We start from the raw sequence: 24,601 nt of genomic DNA on the forward strand, positions 1-24,601 counted from the left end.
CCTTTTATTAGTATGTAGTGGCCTTCTTTGTCTCTCAAAACATCCCTGCATTTGAAGTCTATTTTATCTGAGATTAATATTGCTACACCTGCTTTCTTTTGGCTGTAGCTTGCATGAAATATTTTTTTCCATCCTTTCACTTTCAGTTTCTTTGTGTCCCTGTGTCTAAGATGAGTCTCTTGTATGCAACATATTGATGGTTCATTTTTTTTTATCCATTCTGCGAATCTATATCTTTTATGGGGGAGTTTAATCCATTTACATTCAACGTTAAAACCGTGAAGGCATTTCTTGAATCGGCCATCTTATCCTTTGGATTATGTTTGCCATATTTTTCCCTCTCTCTATTAATATCCTTTATTGTACCCATACCGAATCTCTTTAGTACTGAACCTTTCTCCAGGTCTCTCTGTCCTGTCTTTGTTTCTCTGTCTGTAGGGCTCCCTTTAGTATCTCCAGTACGGCAGGTCTCTTGTTAGCAAATTCTCTCAGCATTTCTTTGTCTGTGAAAAATTTAAGCTCTCCCTCAAATTTGAAGGAGAGCTTTGCTGGATAAAGTATTCTTGGCTGGAAATTCCTCTCACTCAGAATTTTAAATATATCGTGCCACTGCCTTCTCGCCTCCATGGTGGCTGCTGAGTAGTCACTACTTAGTCTTATGCTGTTTCCTTTGTATGTGGTGAATTGCTTTTCTCTTGCTGCTTTCAGAACTTGCTCCTTCTCTTCTATGTTTGACAGTGTGATCAGTATATGTCTCGGAGTGGGTTTTTTTGGATTTATTCTATTTGGAGTTCGCTGAGCATTTATGATTTGTGTATTTATGTTGTTTAGAAGATTTGGGATGTTTTCCCCAACAATTTCTTTGAATACTCTTCCTAGACCTTTACCCTTTTCTTCCCCTTCTGGGACACCAATGAGTCTTATATTCGGACGTTTCATATTATCTATCATATCCCTGAGGTCCATTTCGAGTTTTTCAATTTTTTTCCCCATTCTTTCTTTTATGCTTTCATTTTCCATTCTGTCATCTTCCAGGTCACTGATTCGTTGTTCAACTTCCTCTAGTCTTGTACTATGAGTGTCCAGAATCTTTTTAATTTGGTCAACAGTTTCTTTAATTTCCATAAGATCATCCATTTTTTTATTTAGTCTTGCAATGTCTTCTTTATGCTCTTCTAGGGTCTTCTTGATTTCCTTCATATCCCGTACTAGGGTCTCATTGTTCATCTTTAGTTCTTTGAGTAGCTGCTCTAGGTGCTGTGTCTCTTCTGGTCTTTTGATTTGGGTGCTTGGGCTTGGGTTTTCCATATCGTCTGGTTTTTTCATATGCTTTATAATTTTCTGTTGTTTTTGGCCTCGTGGCATTTGCTGAACTTGATAGGGTTCTTTTAGGGTTTGTAGACCAGTTGAAGTCCTTATCTCTAATTTATCAGATCTACAGCTTCGTGGAGTACACTTTCTCTAACTAACCAGCAGGTGGCGTCCACGAGCCACCTGTTCTCCACAAGCCAGATCTCCCCTGCTTAGCCTTTTTGGTGAGTGGGGGAGTGAGTCTTGTGGGGCCCAATTGGTGTACCAAGCTTGCGTGTGTAGTTGGTGTTGCCTGCCCTGTATGTGGGGCGTGTTTCTGGGCAGTCGGGGAGGGGGGGTGGCCCTAACAATCAAATCTCCCTGATGATCCTAGGGTTTTAAAGCTGCTGCAATAGTCTAATCCTTCAGTTCAGTCCTGCCACAGTTTGTCTCTGCCACTGACCCACAAGTCTTTGGTATTGGCGTATTGCTCCTGAGACTTGCAAGTGGGCCCCTCTTCCAGGCTGTGCACCCCGGGTCCTCTGTTGAGGGATGACTGTGCTATGTCACAGGTGAGTGCCGTCCCCCCAGGGCAGTTCTGGGCTGCTGGGCTGTGTTGGGAGGCTCCCAGTCTGCTCAAATGATGGCTGAATGGGGCTCTGTTAATTCACACTGCTCCCCCTTCCCAGCTCTGGGACATTCAGCTGAGGTTGCAGGGAAGGCTAATGTCCACGCCCAGTTTTGTGGTGTTTGCCTGTTATTTGAAGCACTTCCGTCACACTGGGTTGTCTGGGGCAGCTCTGGGCTATGGGGCTGGCGATGGGCAGGAGTGTTTCCTGTCCACCAGGATGGTGGCTGTGAGCGGACACTCCCCTTTTCTTGGGAAGTTGTGTTGTTTAGTGAATTTTCTCAGCCACTGGAATATTGCCTTTTGTCTCAGAGCTCTCTTAGTTCTCCTCTTGACTTGACGTGCCCAAATTTCAATTCTTTGAAGCTTTCTGTATTGAGCTTCTTAGAGTAATTGTTTTAGAAAAAGCAAAAAGGATTTAAAAAAAAAAAAAAAAAAAAAAAAACACGGCCCTCCTCAGAGATCTAATGGGTTATTGAAATGCTAATAGACAAAGCAACCAGGGCCATTAAGGAAAGGTGCACAGGGCAGAGAGATCAGCTTTGCTTCGGGATTTGCATATGCGCCTCAAGGCCTGATCTCCGCCCTTCCCCTTTCTGTGTTCACCAGAACTCGAAAAATCCTCTGCTTTTATTTTGGAGTTTTTCGTGTTGTTTTTTTCTATGTCTGTCTCCTCTCTGCTGGGCTGGCTGCTCTCAGAGTCTCTGGTGTCTGGTCTCAGTCTATCTATGGTTGGAGTTTGAATCAGTAGAATGAGTTTCCGATAAGAGCAGCCACTGCAATTCTCCCTTCTCCTTCCCGGAGCTGACAGCCCCTCCTCCCCCGGGACTGAGCCTGGCAGGGAGGGGCGCGGGTCCCCTGGCCGCAAAAACTTACAGATTTCGCTGATCTCAGCAGTTCCACGTTTTCATGAGTGTTGTATGAAGTATGCCCAAAGACAGATTGCTCTGTGGTGTCCAGTCCACGCAGTTCCTGGCTTTTTACCTACTTTCCTGGAGGAGTAACTAAAACATACAGCTCACCAGTCTGCCATCTTCCCCATTCTTTCTTTTATGCTTTCATTTTCCATTCTGTCATCTTCCAGGTCACTGATTCGTTGTTCAACTTCCTCTAGTCTTGTACTATGAGTGTCCAGAATCTTTTTAATTTGGTCAACAGTTTCTTTAATTTCCATAAGATCATCCATTTTTTTATTTAGTCTTGCAATGTCTTCTTTATGCTCTTCTAGGGTCTTCTTGATTTCCTTCATATCCCGTACTAGGGTCTCATTGTTCATCTTTAGTTCTTTGAGTAGCTGCTCTAGGTGCTGTGTCTCTTCTGGTCTTTTGATTTGGGTGCTTGGGCTTGGGTTATCCATATCGTCTGTTTTTTTCATATGCTTTATAATTTTCTGTTGTTTTTGGCCTCGTGGCATTTGCTGAACTTGATAGGGTTCTTTTAGGGTTTGTAGACCTATTGAAGTCCTTATCTCTAATTTATCAGATCTACAGCTTCGTGGAGTACACTTTCTCTAACTAACCAGCAGGTGGCGTCCACGAGCCACCTGTTCTCCACAAGCCAGCTCTCCCCTGCTTAGCCTTTTTGGTGAGTGGGGGAGTGAGTCTTGTGGGGCCCAATTGGTGTACCAAGCTTGCATGTGTAGTTGGTGTTGCCTGCCCTGTATGTGGGGCGTGTTTCTGGGCAGTCGGGGAGGGGGGGTGGCCCTAACAATCAAATCTCCCTGATGATCCTAGAGTTTTAAAGCTGCTGCAATAGTCTAATCCTTCAGTTCAGTCCTGCCACAGTTTGTCTCTGCCACTGACCCACAAGTCTTTGGTATTGGCGTATGGCTCCTGAGACTTGCAAGTGGGCCCCTCTTCCAGGCTGTGCACCCCGGGTCCTCTGTTGAGGGATGACTGTGCTATGTCACAGGTGAGTGCCGTCCCCCCAGGGCAGTTCTGGGCTGCTGGGCTGTGTAGGGAGGCTCCCAGTCTGCTGAAATGATGGCTGAATGGGGCTTTGTTAATTCACACTGCTCCACCTTCCCAGCTCTGGGAGATTCAGCTGAGGTTTCAGGGAAGGCTAATGTCCACGCCCAGTTTTGTGGTGTGTGCCTGTTATTTGAAGCACTTCCGTCACACTGGGTTGTCTGGGGCAGCTCTGGGCTATGGGGCTGGTGATGGGCAGGAGTGTTTCCTGTCCACCAGGATGGTGGCTGTGAGCGGACACCCCCTTTTTCTTGGGAAGTTGTGTTGTTTAGTGAATTTTCTCAGCCACTGGATTATTGCCTTTTGTCTCAGAGCTCTCTTAGTTCTGCTCTTGACTTGACGTGCCCAAATTGCAATTCTTTGAAGCTTTCTGTATTGAGCTTCTTAGAGTAATTGTTTTAGAAAAAGCAAAAAGGATTTAAAAAAAAAAAAAAAAAAAAAAAAAAAAAGGGCCCTCCTCAGAGATCTAATGGGTTATTGAAATGCTAATAGACAAAGCAACCAGGGCCATTAAGGAAAGGTCCACAGGGCAGAGAGATCAGCTTTGCTTTGGGATTTGCATATGCGCCTCAAGGCCTGAGCTCCGCCCTTCCCCTTTCTGTGTTCACCAGAACTCCAAAAATCCTCTGCTTTTATTTTGGAGTTTTTCGTGTTGTTTTTTTTCTATGCCTGTCTCCTCTCTGCTGGGCTGGCTGCTCTTAGACTCTCTGGTGTCTGGTCTCAGTCTATCTATGGTTGGAGTTTGAATCAGTAGAATGAGTTTTCGATAAGAGCAGCCACTGCAGTTCTCCCTTCTCCTTCCCGGAGCTGACAGCCCCTCCTCCCCCGGGACTGAGCCTGGCAGGGAGGGGCGCGGGTCCCCTGGCCGCAAAAACTTACAGATTTCGCTGATCTCAGCAGTTCCACGTTTTCATGAGTGTTGTATGAAGTATGCCCAAAGACAGATTGCTCTGTGGTGTCCAGTCCACGCAGTTCCTGGCTTTTTACCTACTTTCCTGGAGGAGTAACTAAAACTTACAGCTCAGCAGTCTGCCATCTTGCCCCGCCTCCTCACAAATTACATTTTATTGAGAGGAAGAAGGATAACATTACTGACATCTACTATGTGCCAGGCACTGTTAGATATTTTACACATGGTATCTCATTTCATTTTCAAAACAAATCAGTGAAGTAGCTATTATTTTCCCTATTTCTAAATAGGGTGGAAAAGTACCATAGATCTTATTTCTTATGTTTTGTGACTCTTTGAAAACCCTTCCTATGTTAGGGAATTTCCCACACTAAGAACCTGGACTTTCCAAGACAGAGACTCAAACTCCCTCCCCCAGCACCTCAGCAATTAGGTCCAGATTCTCCCAACCAGACTGGCTCGCACAAGGACAGCATGAGGAAGCATGTGTCACCCCAAATCCATGTTTCTGGCTTGGATGGAGCAGAAGGGACTGGCATTCAGGAGCAAGAATGATGCAGATTCTTGTGTACAGTGTGCGGCACCAGCACTGGCAGTGGCACTGAGGTCTGGCCGAGGCTGTCCTGCAGGGTGGTTCTGGTACCGCTGCTGGCTCTGTAGCCTCCAGATCTGGCTCTCTGATCCTCTTGGAGATCCCACAAGCTACTTAGTATTCTTTAATAAATTCCTTTCTGCTCAAACGAGCTGAAATGGCTTCCGAGATTGGCAAGATCCCAAACTACTATGCAAAATAATTCCTCCAATTTCATACAGCAGAAAAAGAACAGAACCCAGATATGAACCCAGTTCCGTTGGGCTCTGGGGCCTCTGCTCTTCCTCCATCACATGGCATCTCCTTTCTTAAAGATTGTCCATGAGCTGAGCATGGTGTGGGAGAAAGAGCACTGCTTGGGCAGTGGGAAGCATTGGGTTCCACTCCCAGGCCTTCCCTTTCCTGGCTGAGTGACCTTGGACAAGTCATTTTCACTTATTTTTCTCATGTGCAGAATGAGGACATTCACTCAGCGCCCTCCATATGTCGCTAGCGTCATCTTTTCTTTGACTCCCTGAGCCTTTATTTTGTTAAAATGCAGAAATCACAGAGAGGTGATGGCTTCAAAGAGAAGAGAACACACACTAGTATCCATGTGGTATGTCCAGAATATCTCAGAGCTACCCTCAAATCAAACCCCTAGGAGGGTTGATTATAACTGAGTGACTAAAAAGATGTTTTTCCTTGATAGGTAGGCCTTAAGTGAATCCATAAATTTACATGTTTTCAGTAACTTATGGAATATGTATTAGTATTAAATGAAATTCCCACCTGAACAGAAAAGACTATAATGAGATTATTTCTCTCATGATGACAATAACAATAATAGCTAACCTGAATATAGCACTCATTTAACCTGCACAACAACTTTAAGAGGTAGTTAATGTCTAGGTTGCAGGTGATAAAAATAAAGTATAAGGAGGCTAAGTAACTTGCCCGAGTTCTCACAGATGGTTTATAGCAGACCTGGATTTGATCCCAGGCACTTTGCCTCTTATTGAGCAAGTTAGAGCAGATGATATTGCAGAAAAAGAAATACGTTGCTGTTTAAGATGAAGGATTTCTTAATATTGGGGGAAAATGTTTATATACATATGTTTTCACAAGGACCTACACATGGACTCGTTTTATTTATTTATTTTTCTTTTGTGGACTTGTTTTAGATGCCTCACAATAACATCTCATTATTAATGTTTGGCAGTGAACCATTCCTGTGAAAGCTATTTACAACAATAGGATTTCTTCACGTGGTTGTAACTATAATCTTCATTCAATCCTTGGCAGGCATGAAACTATTTAGAACTTTCACAAAGATCTTATGAAAGTATTTAGATCTTTTGGATCAACAGATGCCTCAAAACGTCAATGTTTGCCATGGAAAATGTATCTACGGTGCCAGAGGTTTCTGTTTGTATAACAAGTTAGACACCAATAGATAAGCATCACAAAATTTCCACAAGGAAGGGGGAAGTTGATAGGGCTTATTCTTACAGTATTAACTCCATTTTAAAAAAATAGATGCATTTCTAAAAAATTATGAAAAGAAATCTTGTAGTGAATTAGTATGTAAAATGAGGAATATTTTTTAAAATGCAAGTAATTCATACTCCCTGCCCTACACTCCTCCCCCCATATCTTATCTCACACATGCATGAATATTTGTTCTAATACTGAGGTTTCTTAAAGCAGATTTATATTTCTTTAACCACATAATTAGAGCCAGCTAACTTGAAACCACAGTATAGTACAGCAGATTAAAAAGAATACAGCTCAGAACTGAGGACTCTTTGTTTCTACAGATTCGTTTTTGTTTTTTTTTTTGTTTTTTTTTGTTTTTTTTTTACTCTAAAAGTCATTCGTATTTTCCGTACGTATTTCCTAAAATGCTAGACGTGCCCTCTCCCCTTCAAAGACCCTTGTGCAGTATTTCGAAAGCATAAAGTACAGTGTAAACACCAGCCCATCAAAGTCTCCTATCTAGTTTCCTCCATGGAGGAGACCCGTGGGGTGAGGAGGCTGGAGAACTTGCTGTGCACATTGACACCGTGTTTGATCTTGGGAAAATCACTTCTCCATCTCCACTGCCCGAAATGATGTGTGACACACGTCAGCTCTCAGTAAAGGTCTGCTTTCCAAACAGCTATTTCTGTGTCACAGCTTTAAGCTGAAGTTCAAAAAGTAATTATTTTGTGTTCTTTCCCATTTATTCAATCTCATAAATTTACTTTTTGAGAAACTTTTCTCTAGAACATATTGATTCTAAAATTATAACAACACAGTAGGCCTTATGATTAAGTACACTTGGCAATCAACTGTCCAGAGTGGCAAATAGATGTACACCTTGAGGATTTGAGACTTTTTCCCTACCTGCTGGTAGAACACGGTGAGCCACACTGACCTTCCAGGTTTTTAGTGGTAATATTGCTGAGCTCTTGTCTTAGTTTCTTAGGGCTGCCATTAACAAATTACCATGAATTGGATGGCTTCAATCAATAGAGATTTATCTCACAGTTCTGGAGGCTAGATGTCTGAAATCAAAGTGTCAACAGAGCCATGCTCCATCTGAAACATGTAAGGGAGAATCCTTCCTTGCCTCTTCTAGCTTCTAGTGTTGACAGCAATCCTTGCTGCTCCTTGGCTTGTAGATGTACTGCTCCACCTCCCCCATCTCCACATGGCCTGCTCCGCATATCTCTTTGCTGTCTCCTCTCCCCTTCTTATAAAGATACCAATCATACTGGATACAGCCCACCCTAATCCAGTTTGGATGGATTGGAGCCCACCCTAATTCAGTTTGGCCTGATTTCAACTAATCACATTTTCAAGACCCTAATTCCAAATAAGGTCACATTCATTAGACTGGGGGTTAGGACTCGAACATATCTTGAATATATCTTATTGCAAGATGCAATTCAACCCATAACAGCTCTCATGTCATTTGAGTTCACTGGTGAAAGTACTGGGAGGTTGTTTTAAAATGTGGAAGTACAAAAATGTGTTCAGGTTGTTAAAAGAAGACTCAAAAATGAAGAAAGCTTTTAGAAAAGAAGAGATGCTTCAAAAGGACTAGCACATATTAAGTACAATAAACATGTAAATGCACGAAAAGCCCAAACAAAATAACCAAGATATTGTTAACTAGGGATGGAAATACTTTATTGTTTATAGTTAAATAAAATACTATATTTAATCGGCAGCATGTGAAGTCAGGATGATAGGCTCCTATTTTAAAATTTGATTTTCCAATATTTACATTGATTCAACAGTCTTTACTATCTCCAGATAAAGAGAAGAGTTATTCATGTGCCTTGTTCAGTAACATTTTAGCAGTGATTGGTCAGAAAGAGCTTGGCTGACAGCTGGCTTCTTTTTAGATTGTTATATACCAGGATTGGACCAGCAGGTCAGCTTCCTTGGGGGTTCAAGGTGTTCTTGGTTGTTCTAACCCCATTCATTCACCTCCACCAGAGAGTGGGCTTTGGAAATAGGTGGAGTTAGGTTTGAAACCAGTATTCAGCTTGCGATAGCAAGATAGTCTTGTCTACACTGCCCAACCTCTCAGAGACCCATCTTCTTCTTTTTAAAAATGGGGCTGCTAATAATTCCAACCATGTAGAATTGTTACAAAGATTAGAGATGATGTAGATATTGATTCTGAGATATAATATGTGCCCCCAAAGAGTAGTTATTAACTATTTCCAGTTTGTGCCCTGGAAACAACTTCCTTTCCAAACAAACTTAAAGCAGGGAAAGTAAATTCAAGTATTGCCTCACTCTGCTGTGTAGTGTCATTTTAAGATCACAGTGACTTAACTCTCTTTCCCTTATAGGAAATATAACCCCTCAGATGAGATGTGCCCAACCTCACAAGGATTTATTCTCCTGGGTAGTAAAGCAGTGCACAAATGAAGTTGCTGAACTACTGTGGAAAGGGAGCATAATGTCAAGACTCATCTTGGAAATTTAAAAAAAGGAGGGTGCTGCATTGCACATCAGAAGCACTCGGGTTTCAATATGAGCAAGTTAGGGTGGTCACTGTCTAGACACCCCTGAAGATGGAGATAGGGATTAACTAAGAAGAAAGGGTAGCAACAAGATAAGATTTAACAAAGGTCTATGAATACTGAAACTTTTTTTTTAGATGCTGGGGTGTTGGAATAGCTGGAAAGAGGTAAATGACATGGTGGAACTGTAACCTATAACATCCTTTGAAATTTGCTCTACAGCTACTTGTTGAATTGCACTTTGGAAGTCTTCACCTTTCTGTATATACCCTATATTGCATAAAGGAAAGAAATGAAACTGTGGCATTGTAACCCATAACAATTTTTGAAATTACCTGTATAACTTCTTGTTGAGCTGTACATCGAAAGTTAACCCCTTTCTATATGTATGTTATATTTTATTTTACAATAATGGAAATAGCTGAAGTTGTGAAACTGTGACCCATGACATTCTTTGAAATTTGCTCTCTAGCTACTTGTTAAATCATACTTTGATTATACGTTACTTTGTATATGTCAAAGTTCATAACAAAAAAATGCATTAAAAAAAAGTACTTGTGGCCAACCCTTAATGTCCTATTTGTTAACTCAAAAATCCAGACAACCACCCCTATGTGTTAAGTAGTATTTACAAAATGGTTCAGAGCAAAATTCTGAAGTCAGATTGCCTGCGTTCCCATTCTGGCTTCACAACTGACCAGCTCTGTGTCCTTGGGCACATTACTGATCCTCTCCAAGACTCAATCTCCTCATCTGAAACCTTGGTATGATATTAATGTCTATCTCCTAGGGTTGTTGTAAGGATCATGTATATAATACCCTTAGCATAATGCCTGCCATGAAGTAAGCATTCATTAGTTATTGTCTTTGCTGTTATTGTATAGCTGATAGTAATTAACTTGCACAAGATCAAACATCTGTTAGAGGTAGAAATCCTGATCTTTTGATTTCAAATCCCAGGCTCTTGTTACCGTGTTTTGCTCTAATGAATGTTTACTGTTTCCTTAAAGTGATTAAAATACCACAGTATCATTTGTGCTATTATAGAGACACTGAAGTATTTTCTCTTATCAATTATGCAGAGTTGCAAATAAAAGATGACTATAAGTGGGAAATAATAATGATGTTTCCCTCTGCTTTGTACTTACTTGAGAAAAAGACCCCACATATCAGAACTTTTCTCAGCTTTCCAAGAACTATACTAACCAGAAGTTATAATTCTTTGAGATCAGACCAATGTCCGACCTGCCAACCGAAAGGACTGCCTGTGATCTGACAGTATTGAGGCCATAGGATCTTCTGTTTTGTGCTAAATGATAACATCAACTGTTTGTCTTCCTTTCAAAGTTGTTCTCAAATATTTTGCTCCAACTTCCTCCGGACAAAACAACTGGTGTAGCTGCTAGTCACGCTGGCTTTCTGGTTCATTGCCTTCTTAGGTATGAATAACTGCTGCACTTGCTCCCTACCTTAACTACCACCGGGCTTGGCCCAGTTCCAGGATCCTTGGGCACTGAACCCAGTAGAGTCAGTAAAGCTAATTTTCCAGACTAACGTTAGCCTTGTATGAACTTCAGACAAGGCAGCTTTGGAGAAATTCACACTGGTTTTCTCACCTCCTCATTTAAAAATAATTTTTAAAAACTATCAAAAAGAAATATATCAGCAGAGACCTTATTTGGGGCCATAAAACAAACCTCAAAACATTTCAAAGAATTGAAATCATACAATGTGAGTTCTCTGGCAACAATGGAATTAAATAGGAATCAATGATAGAAAGATATCTGGAAAATTCCAAATAGTTGGAAATTAAACATACTTCAGAATAACCCATGGGTCAAACAGAAAGTCACAAGGGAAACAAGAATATCTTTTGAATTGAATGAAAATAAAAATACAATATAAGATTTGTGGAATGCATTTAAACAGTGCTTAGAAGAAAATTTATGGCATTAAAGGCTTGTACTAACAAATGAAGAAAGATCTCAAATTTATTATCCAAGCTTCCACCTTTAAGAAACTAGAAAAAGAAACACAAATTAAACTCAAAACAACTTGAAGGAAGACAATAATAAAGATAAGAGATGAAATTCATGAAAATGAAAAACAGAAAAACAAAAGAGAAAATCAATGAAATAAAAAGCTAGTTCTTTTAAAAGAGCAATACAATTGATAAACCTCAAGCAAACTAATCAAGAATGAAATAGGGATCAACACCATGGATCCTACATAAAAAGGATAATAATATTATGGTATGAACAATTTAATGCCCATAAATTCAACAACCTAGATGAAATAGACAAATTACTTGAAAGACACATACTATCAAAGTTCACTTAAGAAGAAACAGATATCCTGAATACTCCTACACTTTATTTAAAAAATTGAATTCATAATTAAAAACAAAATTAAAAATTCATAATTTTCAACAAAGAAAATGCCAGACCCAGTTGGCTTCACTGGCAAATTCTACCAAACGTTTAAAGAATTAGTAAGACCAATCTTCCTCAGAAAATGGAAGAGAAGGATATACTTTCCAGCTCATTTTATGAGATCAGCATTCCCGTGATACCAAAACCCGATGAAGATATAACAAGAGAAGAAAACTATGGATCAATATTCCTCAGAACATGAGTGCAAAAATCCTCAATAAAATATTAGTAAATTGAGTCTAGCAATATATCAAAATGATAGAACACCACAACAAAGTTGGATTTATCCCAGGAATGCAAGGTTGGTTCAACATTTGAAAATCAAGCAATGTAATTCACTATATCAACAGACTAAATAAGAAAAACCATATGATCTTTGATAGATACAGAAAAGCATTTGACAAAACTCAACACCTGTTCATAATTAAACAAAAACAAAAACACTTTTCAGCAAATCAGGAATGAATGAGAATGTTTTCACCCTGATAAATGGTATTGGTATTTCTTATACATTGTATAACAAATTACTCTAAAACTTAAGCATCAAACATTTATTATCTCACAGTTTCTGGAGGTCAGGAATCTGGTGCAATTTAGCTCAGTGCCTTTGGCTCAAGATCTCTCACCAGGTTGAAGCTATGATGTCAGCTGGTGTTACAGTCTCATCCAAAGACTCACTGGGAGCTGGAGGAGAGAAGATCCACATCCATGCTCACTCACATGGTTGTTGGCAGGATTCAGTTCCTTATACTCTTGGATCAAGGGTTTCAGGTCTTCTCTGATTGTTGGCCTCCCTCAGTTCCTTGTCATAGGGCAGCTTACAACATGGCATCTGAGTGAGAGAGCAAGAGACCTCCAATGTAGAAGTCACGGTCTTTTTGTAACCAAATCTTGGAAGTGACATCCCATCACTTTTGCCATATTCTGTTCATTAGAAACAAGTCACTATGTCAAGTCCACCCTTAAGGGGAGATGATTCAACAAGGACATGACTACCAGGAGGCAGGAATCCTTAGGATCCATCTTAGAGGCTGCCTGTCTACAGTCAGCATCATACTTAATGGTGCAAGACTGAATGCTTTCCTTTTAAGATCAGGAATAAGACAAGATGTCTCATCACTCCTATTTAATATTATACTGTAGATCCTAGTCAGTGCAAAAAGACAAGAAAAAGAAGTAAAAGGAATTCTGGTTAGGAAGACCTTAACCTTTCCTGTTTGCAGATGACATGATTGTCTACATGGAAAATCCCAAGGGATTTACAACTTACAAGTGAGAACTCAAAAGTGAGGAGATATACAGTTGGCAAATAAACACATGAAAAATTGCTGAACATTAGCCATTAGAGACACGTACATTAAAACCATCAGAACCCTTTAGACATCTATTAGAGTAGCTAAAATCCAAAGAGCAGACAATACTAAGTACTGGCAGGAATGCAGTGTAAGTGGAACTCTTGTACACAGCTGGTGAGAATGCAAAATGGTATAACCACTTTGGAAACATTTTGGCAGTTACTTACAATAGCGTACACTTACCATATGACCCAGCAGTCCTCTTCCTATGTATTTTCCCAAGAGAAATGAAAACATACATTCACACAAAAGGCCATGCACAAATGTATATAACAGCTTGATTTATAATTACCCCAAACTGGAAGTAACTCAAATGTTCTTTGACTAGGAATGGGTAAACAAACCATGGTACATCCATACAATGGAAGACAACTCAGCAATAAAAAAAGGAATGAACTACTGACAAACACAACAACATGGATGACTCTCAAATCTTTGTAAGTGAAAGAAACCAGAGTCAAAAGGCTATGAAACATATACATTTATATGACACTTTGGACAGGCAAAACTACAGAGACAGAAAACATATCAACGGTTGCTATTTGCAAACAATTTCTTGGAGGTTCACAGACAAACTTCAGACCATCCACAGACCCCATCTATATGCTACTCAGTTTTCAAGGTAACTGTGGACTCCTCTTTCCCCAGCTGCAGCTTTTTCTGAACTCTACCCAGATTTACATTTTGTAGAATGCTACTTGGCACAGGATTGGTCTCTGTTCTACAGAAATGTACTGACTCTCTCTCCTTAGGCATTGCTTCCAGGGCAAACATCCACATAATCAGTGTTGAGCATATGGAATGGGATGGATGGTAGTGTTAAGGCGGTCTGCCCAGTGGCAAACTGCCTATTTTGTAATTTCCCCAGGTCCAACAACTTCTAACCATTGTGGTCAGATCTGAGAGAGAAGAAGCCAATTGGGAGAAGTATGGGAATAAGGAACCTAAAACAATTAAGACAGGCCCTATAAGCCTCCACCTCCCACAGCAGAAGACCTCATTGCTGTGAAAGTCAAGGCTAACCGTCCCCCGCACTCCCCCACCAAGTTAATGGAATGAAGTGCTGACTTTAATTTCAGTTATCATACTTTCTACTTCCATTTCCCCTTTCTCCCTTCCTCCCTCTCATCTTTCATTCATCCAGTCACTTGTTGCTACAGCACTGATCAGGACAGACAGACATGTAAGCCGCCCTAAAGGACTTTACAGTCTAGCAGGGAATACTGGTGAGTAACCACAGTTACTACAAAATCTCAGAAGGGTTATCCTGGGAAGTGCAGGTTGCACAGGAGATGCTGTTAGAGCTGCGTTTTTCACAGCCTGCAGGAGTTTGCAATTTTGCAGGCCTCCTCTCCCGGCAGAGGGATGTGCAGAGGGACCCGGCCTTACTCTCGGAACAGCTCCTCCCACGGCCCGAGAGCGGCCCACCAGGGCCCTTCCCCGCAGCGAGGACAGCGACCCGGCCCCGGCGGGAATCTGGGGCGCGGCGGCCCCGCCCAGCCCGGCCCGGGGCAGAGGCCGGTTCCCATAGGGACCGTAGACCGGGCGGGCGACGAGCCGAGCCGAGCCGAGTCGAGCGAGAGACGGCGAGGAGGGAGCGACGCCAGGCCCGGGCAGCCGCGGTTCGGTGAGTCCGGGGCCGGGGCTCGGCGGGCCGGGCTGCCACGTGGCGCCGCTCGAGGCCGCGCGGCGGGCGGGCCCTGGGAGGCGGCGGCTCTGGGCGCGGCGTGGGAGGGAAGCCCGGGAGGCGCTGGCGGGTCTTCCTACCGCGGCGCAGCAACGGCGGAGCAGGAGAGGCGGCCCCGCGCGGCTGCGGGACGGCGCGGCCCTGCTCCCGCCGTGTCCCGGTCCCGGGAGCCGGCTGCAGAGGCCGAGGGGCGCCTCGCGGTGCTGGGCGGTTCCCTCCGCTCCCGGCCTCCGCTGCTCCCGCGGGAAGCCGGGCGGTGTCTTCTTGCCGGAGGGAAATGAGACCCGAAATTAGAACCGGGGAAGCCCTTTGCTACCTGTTCTCCAGCCAGCTCATGTGTCTTAGATCGGATGAACTGTAACATTAAAAAGATGGATTAGCTTACAACTTGGTTCGTGTTAGGATGACGGGTTACATATTAACTCGAAGTGTGCGTAACAGGCGATTCCGATTAAATTGGGTCACGGAAGGCAGCAAACGCCAGGCTGTCATCCTCGCTCGCGTTGCCATTGCAGAGTGGTGAGACTTTAAGGATCTGAGTCCATTCCTAATTCTTTAACGGGAGCCCTTGTTCCGTTCTAGGTCCTTGACAGACTCATCTTTGAGTGGGGCTCTAGTGCAGTCTGACTCCAGTATTGTGTAAGTGACATTTTCAAACTATGTGAAGATCCTTTTTAAGAAGATTTATTCCTTTGTGATGGAGAAGTATGAAAAAATTGGGAAAGTTGGCGAAGGATCGTATGGAGTTGTTTTCAAATGCAGAAACAGGGACACGGGTCAGATTGTGGCCATCAAGAGGTTTCTGGAATCAGAAGATGACCCTGTCATAAAGAAAATTGCCCTTCGGGAAATCCGCATGCTCAAGGTAACTGATTCTCTAAAGTGAATTTTCAGGGATTATAAAAATAAAGCGAGTCTTCTTTTGTTAAATGAACACCTTGAGAAGTGGTTACATCTCCACTGCACGGACCTTTGTCCTCAGTGACACAAATGGAATATCCAGACACAAGTCACTCATATAATGAACTAGAAAGCAGAGACATAAATGAAGGATAAAGTGAGGAGAGCAAAAGCAGGGGTATTCACTTTCTAGATGATGTGGGATCTTTATTTTTCTTCCCAGTAGCTTCTCTTCCACACCACCTGTAGTTCTGGATTTTCAAGAGCCATCACACTTTAATAGTACAAGGGACTTAAAACAACTCAAGTTTGCTAGCATTCATGATTTTTAAACCCACAGGCTGTTTTCTGTTGATGTCTCGGTCCAGCCATTTCATTTTCATTCTATTTTACGTTTACCTACTGTTGACCATCATAGCATCCCGTCTCTGAAAGAAGAGTTCTCCTTAAGGAAGTGAAATTAACACTTTTAAAATGTTTATCAGTTAACCCTAGGAGACCATGATATCAGAGAAGAAAATAAATTATTTATTACAAGCTGAAAGTGGTTTTCCCCCTAATAGAAAAAAGCTTCTTTTTTGAATTTCTGTGAAGATGAAATCCAAATTGCAACATAGAAGGTGATAGGCAATGAATTTAGCAGGGATCAGCTTTTTAAAATTCTGGCCCCTGTGGTCTGAGAACTATGACTGAACTATATGACGAAGGAAGAACAACTTAGTAAAAGATGAGTGAACCTTGCAGAGCATTTACTCTTATCCTTGCTTCTCCTTCTCATTTACTCTTTCTCCAGCCTCTCTAAAAGTCTTCTTTTTCCTCCTAAATTAAGTGTGTGGGGTCATCTCTGGATAAGGACCCTGAATGGAAAGTAGCAGACTTTGGCTAAATTAAAAATAAGTGGCTAATGGGAAAATCTTCTTTGTTTGGGTCTGGAATGTTCTTTACTACTGTGGGTGTTACCTGTTCTAGGAAGACACTTCCAAAGCCCGGCAGTGAAATGCTCACCTGGGAAGGTGTGAGACCAGCAGTATCTTCCCACCCCATGCTCAGGGCCACTGTCCCCTTCACCCAGTCTGCATGAGAGTTTATCACCATTGGGCTGATCAGTGTTTTTCACTTTCTCAGATTTTCGCTAGCAAAGGGATCCTTCACTGCAAAGGAAAGAAAATCTTTCTAGCAGAAAGATACTCTTTTCTGTTTCTAAAGTTCACCTGTGAATGCATCTTTCAAACCTCTCACTGCTCTTTGTTAATACAACGTTTACAGGTATATTTCCCTGAGTTAAAAATTGAGTTCCTCCAGGATGGGGTCCTTGCCTCTTTATCTCTGTATCCCCAAAGCTCACAACTTTGCATATAGTAGGCCTCTAGTAAATGTTATTGTTGAATTGAAGAAAATATTAAAAAAAAAAAAAAAAAGCTCTTAGGAAATGTAGACGTTGCCAATAAAATAAGACTTGAGATATGTCTTCTCGTATAACTGAATATTGATGTACTTCAAAAAGTAATGTGCACAGGAGCCTGATTTCACAGCACACAGCTCCCCACTCTCTACAGTCAAGTGAAAGTTCATGGGTTTAGACTTCCATGATCTATAGGAGGTGATAGGATCAGATTATCAGTAAAGTCTGTCCCTTCAAGCTCTAAATTTTCAGAATTCTGTGATATTCCTAACACATAATATGTACTTAATAAATATTTGTTGAATGAGCAAATTGAAAGTATGTTAAATGAAGTCATATTTATTTTCTCTATTTATTTACTCAGTAAAACGCTTATAGAGCCCCAAATTGTGCCTCACACAATGTTTGTACGAAGTCGTGTACTCTGTCTTTCAGAAGCTTAAACTCTAGGAAGGGAGGTAAGGTGAGTTTCCCCTTGGCTCTCACTCCCGATAAGCTGGATTCTTAATGGCCAGGGCCTGTGTCATTCACCTTTTCCACCCCTGGCAAGAACTCTCCAAATGCTTGTTGAATAATGAAAATAAATTGTTTCGAGGCACGTTTGAGCCAGAACTTGAAGGGTTTGGGGAGACACAGAATGAGAGATAAGGCTTTCAGGGCAGACAGGCTACCCTAGGAAAAGGTACATGAGTGGAAAGCACATTGAGGAGACACAGGGGATGACCCCAAAGTCTTGGCCGTGATGCCTGCTGGGTGCTAACAGGCCAGCGAGTGAAGGCTGGGGAAGGGAGCCAGGGTCCTGTATACCTGGAATACGAGTCTGGCTCTGCAATGGGAGCCGTTAGCTGCATCTTGGCCCTGGGTGGCTGATGCGTTTGGAGGCTGACTCCTAGAGACATGTGGCAGTTCCTGAGAACAGGAATCCGGTGAGGTCTAGGCAGGTGTTTTAGGGCCCCATCTGAGCTGGAATTCAAGGTAGGGCTCCTGTGCCTGTGGGAAGGAGAGATACTAAACTGAGAGAAGCACAGTTAGGCAGACCCAAGAGAAAGTTCTAGCTAAGTGGCACATTCAGTTCCTGGGATTTTCCTCAGAGCACCCCTCATGGAACTGGGGCTGTTGGTGACCCGGCTAAGGAGGAAAAACTCAGGAACTAGGGGAGCTGAAGCTAAAGGTGACTCTGAGCTTTGCCAAGTTGGGTGAGTGCAGGCTGGGACTGACCCCCAAATGCTCCCATTATGGTAAGGAAAGTAGGAAAGATAGGCTGAGGCCAGATATGGAAGACTTTGGATGCCAGGCTGAGTTTGCCTTTCTCCCAAAGAGAAGGGAAGTCATCAGACATTTTTTTTTTAATTGAAAAATTGTCTTTTGCAGACTTGTGGATTCCATGGACCAATAAAATTTCAAATTTTTTTTTTCACAGATTGCCATAGGATTGTCAGCATTTTTTAAAACCAACTACCAACTACTATCACCATCATTTCATAAAAGAAAGGACATTTTAATATCCTGCAGTTAACCCTTTAATTTTTAATTTTGAATCGTATTTTTAGGGGTCATGTAATTAGGCTTTTAAAAAAATAAGCAGTTGCTCCAGTTAAAATTAAAGTTAATAGCCTGTACTTTAAGAACAAATTAAGTACCTCTAGTGGCAGTAATAAAATTATTCTGCAATGCCTGAGCACGGAGCAACTATCCTACCCTTTCCCAAACTCACTATCCATTGTGTAAAAAGGAAAATAATTCAATGCTTTCAGTCAGTGTTTTTGATGAGATACCTGTACATAAGATGGCTGACCTTTGTTCATTTGGCAAGTGTTTACAGAACTCGTGCCTTGTACCACACACTGTTCTTGGGCCCCTGTCCTCACGAAACTTGCATCTTAGTAAGAAACACCGATAGTAAAACAGATAGTAAACTAACTGGTGAAAAATAAAGCAGTGGGGGGGGGGTAAAAAGTGATTGGGGGAGGGCTTCCTTCTTTATATAGTGAGGTTAGGAAAAGCCTTTCCCATGAATGACATTTGAACAGAGACCAGAAAGAGATGTGGGAGTGAGTCCTGCAGCTCTTCAGAGAACAGCGTTCCAAGCAGAGGGAATAGCAAGTACAAAGGCCTTGAGGCAAGATCAGGTAATGTGTTTCAGTTGTGTTCTGTTGTTATGGGAGGAGTAAACAGGCCAGTGTTGCTGAGGCAGAGTAACTGAGGGGAAGGGTCATTTTAGATTAGGTTAGACAGGTAAGGGAGGTCAGACACGATTCTTGTGGTTCATGGTAAGGATTATGGATTTTCCTCTGAGAGAGATGGGAGCCATAGAGGGTTTTGAACAGAGGGTTGCTTTGACATGAGTTCCATTCTAAAAGGATTCCTCTAGCTGCTGATTGCTCTAGCTCCATGAGTGGGGGCATGAAGATGGATTAGGTGACTGTTGGAATAATCCAGGTGTCATGTGATGGAGCTTGGGTCAGAGTGGTTGCAGTGGAGGTGGTGAAAGGTCTTCAGATCCGTGGTTTATTCTGAGAGAGGAGCACAAAGGATTCTGATGGTTGCAGGAAGACTCAAGGACAACTCCAAGGTTTTTGACTTGAGCAATTGGAAGAATAAAGGCATCATTCACTCTGATAGGAAGACCCAGGATTAAATTTGGAAGAAAGGAAATTGAGTTCTGTGTTGGTCATGTTAAGTTTGAGATGTAAATTATACAAATCCAAGGAGATGTGTAAATTGGGCAGTTAAATACATAAGTCTGGCATTCAGGGTGGAGGAGTCCAGATTGGAGATATAAATTTGGGAGACATCAGCAAGTCAATGGTATTTAGAGCCATGGAACTGGCAGAGATTTCCATTAGGAAGGAGATAAAGGCCAAGAACTGAACCCTGGAGCACTCCAGCATTTGGAGGTCAGGAGGTTGAGGAGAGGCAAGAAAGGGTGATTTGCGAGGCAGGAAAATCCAGAGAGCAATATTCTTAAAGCTTAGTGAAGAGAATGTTTCAAGAATGTGGGGATGATCAGTGGTGTCAATGGTTAAGTGAGGTGAAGACAGAATTAGTCAAGGCTTTGAAAATATGAAGGTCCTTTGAGATGGGTGAGTGGTAGGAATGGAAGCTTCATCATGGAGGGTTCGAGAGAGAATAAGAGGAGCAGAAGTGAGATGGTGATGTAGGCAATTCTCTTGAGGAGTTTTATTATAAAAGGAAGCCAAGAAATGGAGTAGTAGCTACTTGGGAGGGGTCAAGGGAGGATTTTTGGGGTTTGGGTTTTTTTTTTTAATATGGGAAAAAATAAGTATGCTTATTTTATGCTGATGGGATCAATCCAGTAGAGAGAAAACTTGGTGTAGGAGAGAGAGGGGAGAGTCTCTGGAGCCATGGTCTTGACCTACTAACCAGGATCATGACCAAAATGTATACAATAGCATAAGAAGATTCCAACTCATGGGCAATCTAGAAAATTATGCTCCCCCTTTATTTGGAGTGTTGCTAGATTCTTTACATCCACCACTATCCTTAATCCTTATGTAACAGGACCCTCAGCTGGGTCCAAGCTAATGGTGTAGAACCTCTTCCGCTAGAATATTCTACCTCTTTTGATTTGCACGTGACCCACAAGCCCTACAGAAAAGAATTGAACTAAACATATATCAGATTCTTTGGGAGGTGGGGTATTCATGACAGAAGCCAGATTACAGAGACAAAGTCCCTGAAAGAAAAATCACCTTGAATCAAGAAGTCTGTTATGATGAGCTGGAGTCATCACAGACCCTGCTGGGGAAAGGGCCACTGATTCTGCATAAAGCAGGTGGACGTACTTGAACCCAACCCAGCCCCCTGGGGGACCATCTCCAAACCCAGGAAGGAAAGGGCTGTATGGCTCAAAACAAATTAAAACAAACACAAACCAAACAACCCAGAATAACTGTGTTTTCTAAGGCTCCAAGCCTCTTTCTGCTGAACCATCTTTTTGTTTCAATGCAAATGGTAACACTATTAGAAGAGGAAGGAAAGAATTCCAAGCAGCAGTGGAAGGAAGTGTAGATGCTCCTAGAGGAAATGGAGGTCAAGGGCAGGTCAGTGCCACCAAGAGGTGCCTGGGCAGACCTTCATTACGTGGTAGATGGTACTGGGGGCATTAGAGTAGATCAGAAAAGCTTCAGTCAAGGGCTGAGAGCAGCAGCTCAGGGATTATCTGTGGCATCCTTCCTCCAGAAGACTAGAAAAACAAGAGAGACAAGCAAGGAGAAGGAGTCAAATATTGTCATTTGGCAAGTAGGGGCTAGTGACCCAGTAAGCAGACTTGGGCAAACTGCCAAGCATCGTTACCTAGGGTGCACAAATTACATTTATAACAACTTTGGAAGGTAGATATTGTTATCCCTATTTTACAAATGGGTTTAGGATGGTTAATGATTTGCCAGGGCTTCCTGGTTAGTGAGCTGGAATGCAGACATACTGCTATCTGGCCCCAAGTCCATGCCCTGCTGCTCCTACACATCAGAACCGTCATGTTACACCAAACACCATACTCTGAAGTCTCCCAGTGACTGGTCTTTAGAATGTATCCTGCCCTTGCTTCCCAGCAGGGGCCTAGCTGTGATACCATGCCTTTCTTGGAAACCAATTCCAATTCTGGATGCCAATTCTTACTAGAATGGCATTTCTTTCCAAATCCCATTCTATAACCCCATAGATAATTTTAGAAAGTAAAAAGTATGGTTTGCCAGCAACGAAGATGAAAATAAACGGGTAGGGGGAGAATTTCCATCAATTTAGTGCATGCATTCTCAGAGGAATAATATGTCCTTCTTCTCAAGGGGGGAAAATTGGTTCTTGTAGAGGCAGGGAATCTTACTCTTTTTATGTATAATGCACAGATATATATATATATATGTACAGTACTTATGCAAACATACAGTATACCTGTGCTATTAAAATGTTACAGGGAGGAGATTTGGGAAAAAAATATCCAAAAATGTTCTTAGAGGGCAAAAATGAAAAAAAAAATGTGCATAGGGTGTGCGCAGAGTGATAATGTTAAGTGTATACTATGTGCCAGACACAATATTCATTTGATTTTAATTAATTATGACTATTAATAACCTGAGAATGGTTTGAGCATCCTCTTTTCTACTACTCTTTCCTCACTTTCAATAGCCTTTTGACAGCAACGTGGACTATGAGTGAATGGGGACAGGGACCACAGTTAGGGATTTCAGATTCTAATCCTGCTCAAAGTCATTGGGTGACCTTGGGCAAGCTCTAATGCCTCCGGGAACCTGTCCCACTGTTTTAATTTCCCAGCTGCTAAAACAAATACCATACAGTGGGTTGGTTTAAACAACAAATATTTATTGGCTCCCAGTTTTGAGGCTAGGAGAAGTCCAAAATCAAGGTGTCAGTAAGCCTTGCTCTCGCCCCGAAGACTGGCATTCTGGGGCTGGCTGTAGGCGATCCTTGGTTCTTGGCTTTCCCATCACATGGCAAGGCACACAGCCGCATCTTCTCTTTTCAAGTTTCTGTTGACTTCCAGCTTATGGCTGCTCACTGTGGTTTTCCCTTTCTTTCTCTGGCCCTCTCTATAAGGCCTCCAGTAAGAGGATTAAGACCCACACCTTAACTGAACTAACCTCTTTAAGGTCCTATTTACAATGGGTTCACACCCACAGAGTTTAAGAGCATGTTTTTCTGTGTTTCCAAACCACCACACCCACCTTATTTCCTTGATTTATGTCTGTTTGGCCATTGCTTTGCTGACATTTTGCTGAGGAGAGTAGAGTGCTCTCGGGCCAAGCATTTAATAGGGGTTAAGCAGTCTCACGGAGTGTACAGGCAGGAAAGCACGAGGGTCAGAAGGAGCAGTAGCACATGAGAGAGAAAAGCTCTGGTGGGAAGTGTCTGAGGGCAAAGCAACGCATACCATCTCTGCCAAGAGGTTCAGTGCTTTCAAATATCAGTCCAGAATTACCCCTGGGCAAATTACCACCCGGGAGACAGTAATGCACTGTGGGAAGGATGACTGTCGCCGTTCCCTGTTATCCCAAGAATTAAGTGTTTAATTGCGTGTGCTTTTGTGCCAGGACCTCAGTCTACCAAATGCAGAGTACCATGTAATTGCTCTGTAGCATTAGAATCTCATTAGTTGAAGGAGTATTTCCCCAATGTTAGTTGAAAGAACATTTCCCAACTCTTGAAAAAACCTCATTAGGAAACTCTGTGGCATCTTTAAGAAGTTAGTCCTGTTGTTGCTAATAGAGGCCATTTCTAGGTCTCTTCAAATTGCTTCATTAGCTTGCTAAAGTGAATTTAGTAACATCTCTCTCTAAATGGTTTAAGCCATGTCCAGCATTCTCTGTTATGGATTATATGGGATTACAAACTCAAATATCTGTGGGGATCACACAGGGCACAAAATATATGCAGCAGGCTGAATGTAGGGCAAGAGGCAGAGGGAGAGTCTGGGACAAACTGGAGACTCCATGTCTCATCTGAAGTGCATAGCCGCTGCTGGGTGCCGCAGACTGCGATCCCAGGGTGCCAGATTTCCAGAATCTTTAAAAGCCAGAAATCAGAATTGTATGTCAATTCTTCTAGTGCTTTTCCTTTAACTTTTTATTTTGAAAAAACTTCAAAATATATAAAAGTTGAATGAACAGTACAACGAATGCCTGTATACCCTTAACTAGAGTCATTCACCAATTGTTAGAATTTTGCTGCCTTTCTTTCATATTTCCCTTTCTTTTCCTCTCCCTCTTCCTCTCTCTCTCTCTCTCTCTCTCTCTCTCTCTCTCTCTCTCTCTCTCTCTCTCTCTCTCCCTCACACACACACACACACACACACACACACACAAACACACAGACTTTTTTTGGTTGAACCAATTGAGGGTAGGTTGCAGACATTATGACATTTCTCCCTAAGTATTCAGAATGAATCTCCTAGAACAGAAATTCTTCAACATAACCATGATACGATTTCCACACTCAAGAAATTTATCATTGACTCAATATTATATCTAATGTAAGTCCATGTTCAATTTTCTCATTGCCCCATAATAGTTATTTAATATGTATATGCACACACATACATGTAACTATATAAATATGTGTGTTATATTTTACATCCAGGATCTAATCAGTGACCATACCTTGCATTTAGTTGCCATACCTCTTTAGTCTCCTTTAATCTAGAACACTTTCCTTCCTTTTTTTTTTTGGTTCCTTTTTGTTTTCCTAATTTTCATGACTTTGACATTTTTGAGGAGTCCAGGACAGTTGTTTCCGGTATGTCCTTCAACTTAGATTGTCTGGCTGTTTCCACATGACTTGATACAGGTTCAGTGTTTTCAGCAAGAGCACACACTAGATGAAGCTGTGTCCATTGTGGAAATTTCCATCGGGAGGTACGTGATGTCTGTTTGTCCCATAATTGGTGTTAACAGATTT

The 24,601-nt window shown here is 42.1% G+C and overlaps 1 protein-coding gene across 5 annotated transcripts in view; it reads left to right on the forward strand.

Annotated features, from left to right (window-relative positions):
• Positions 1-14,649: 14,649 nt before the first annotated feature.
• CDKL1 (cyclin dependent kinase like 1) overlaps positions 14,650-24,601 on the forward strand; it is a 66,422-nt gene continuing 56,470 nt past the window's right edge. For 4 of the 5 annotated variants that reach the window (XR_005216318.1, XM_037832763.1, XM_037832766.1 and 1 more), the window contains exons 1-2: positions 14,650-14,805; positions 15,448-15,730. Coding sequence is in view for 4 of the 5 variants with exons in the window: in XM_037832763.1 (XP_037688691.1) it covers positions 15,563-15,730 (168 nt within the window). In the remaining variant the exon portion in view is untranslated. Of the gene's footprint in view, positions 14,806-14,940; positions 15,731-24,601 lie in introns of those variants that run through there. The other variant, XM_037832764.1, reaches the window with a different exon arrangement.

The sequence above is a fragment of the Choloepus didactylus genome, chromosome 4 (assembly GCF_015220235.1).
Source record: "Choloepus didactylus isolate mChoDid1 chromosome 4, mChoDid1.pri, whole genome shotgun sequence".
In the NCBI taxonomy this organism is placed as follows: Eukaryota; Metazoa; Chordata; class Mammalia; order Pilosa; family Megalonychidae; genus Choloepus; species Choloepus didactylus.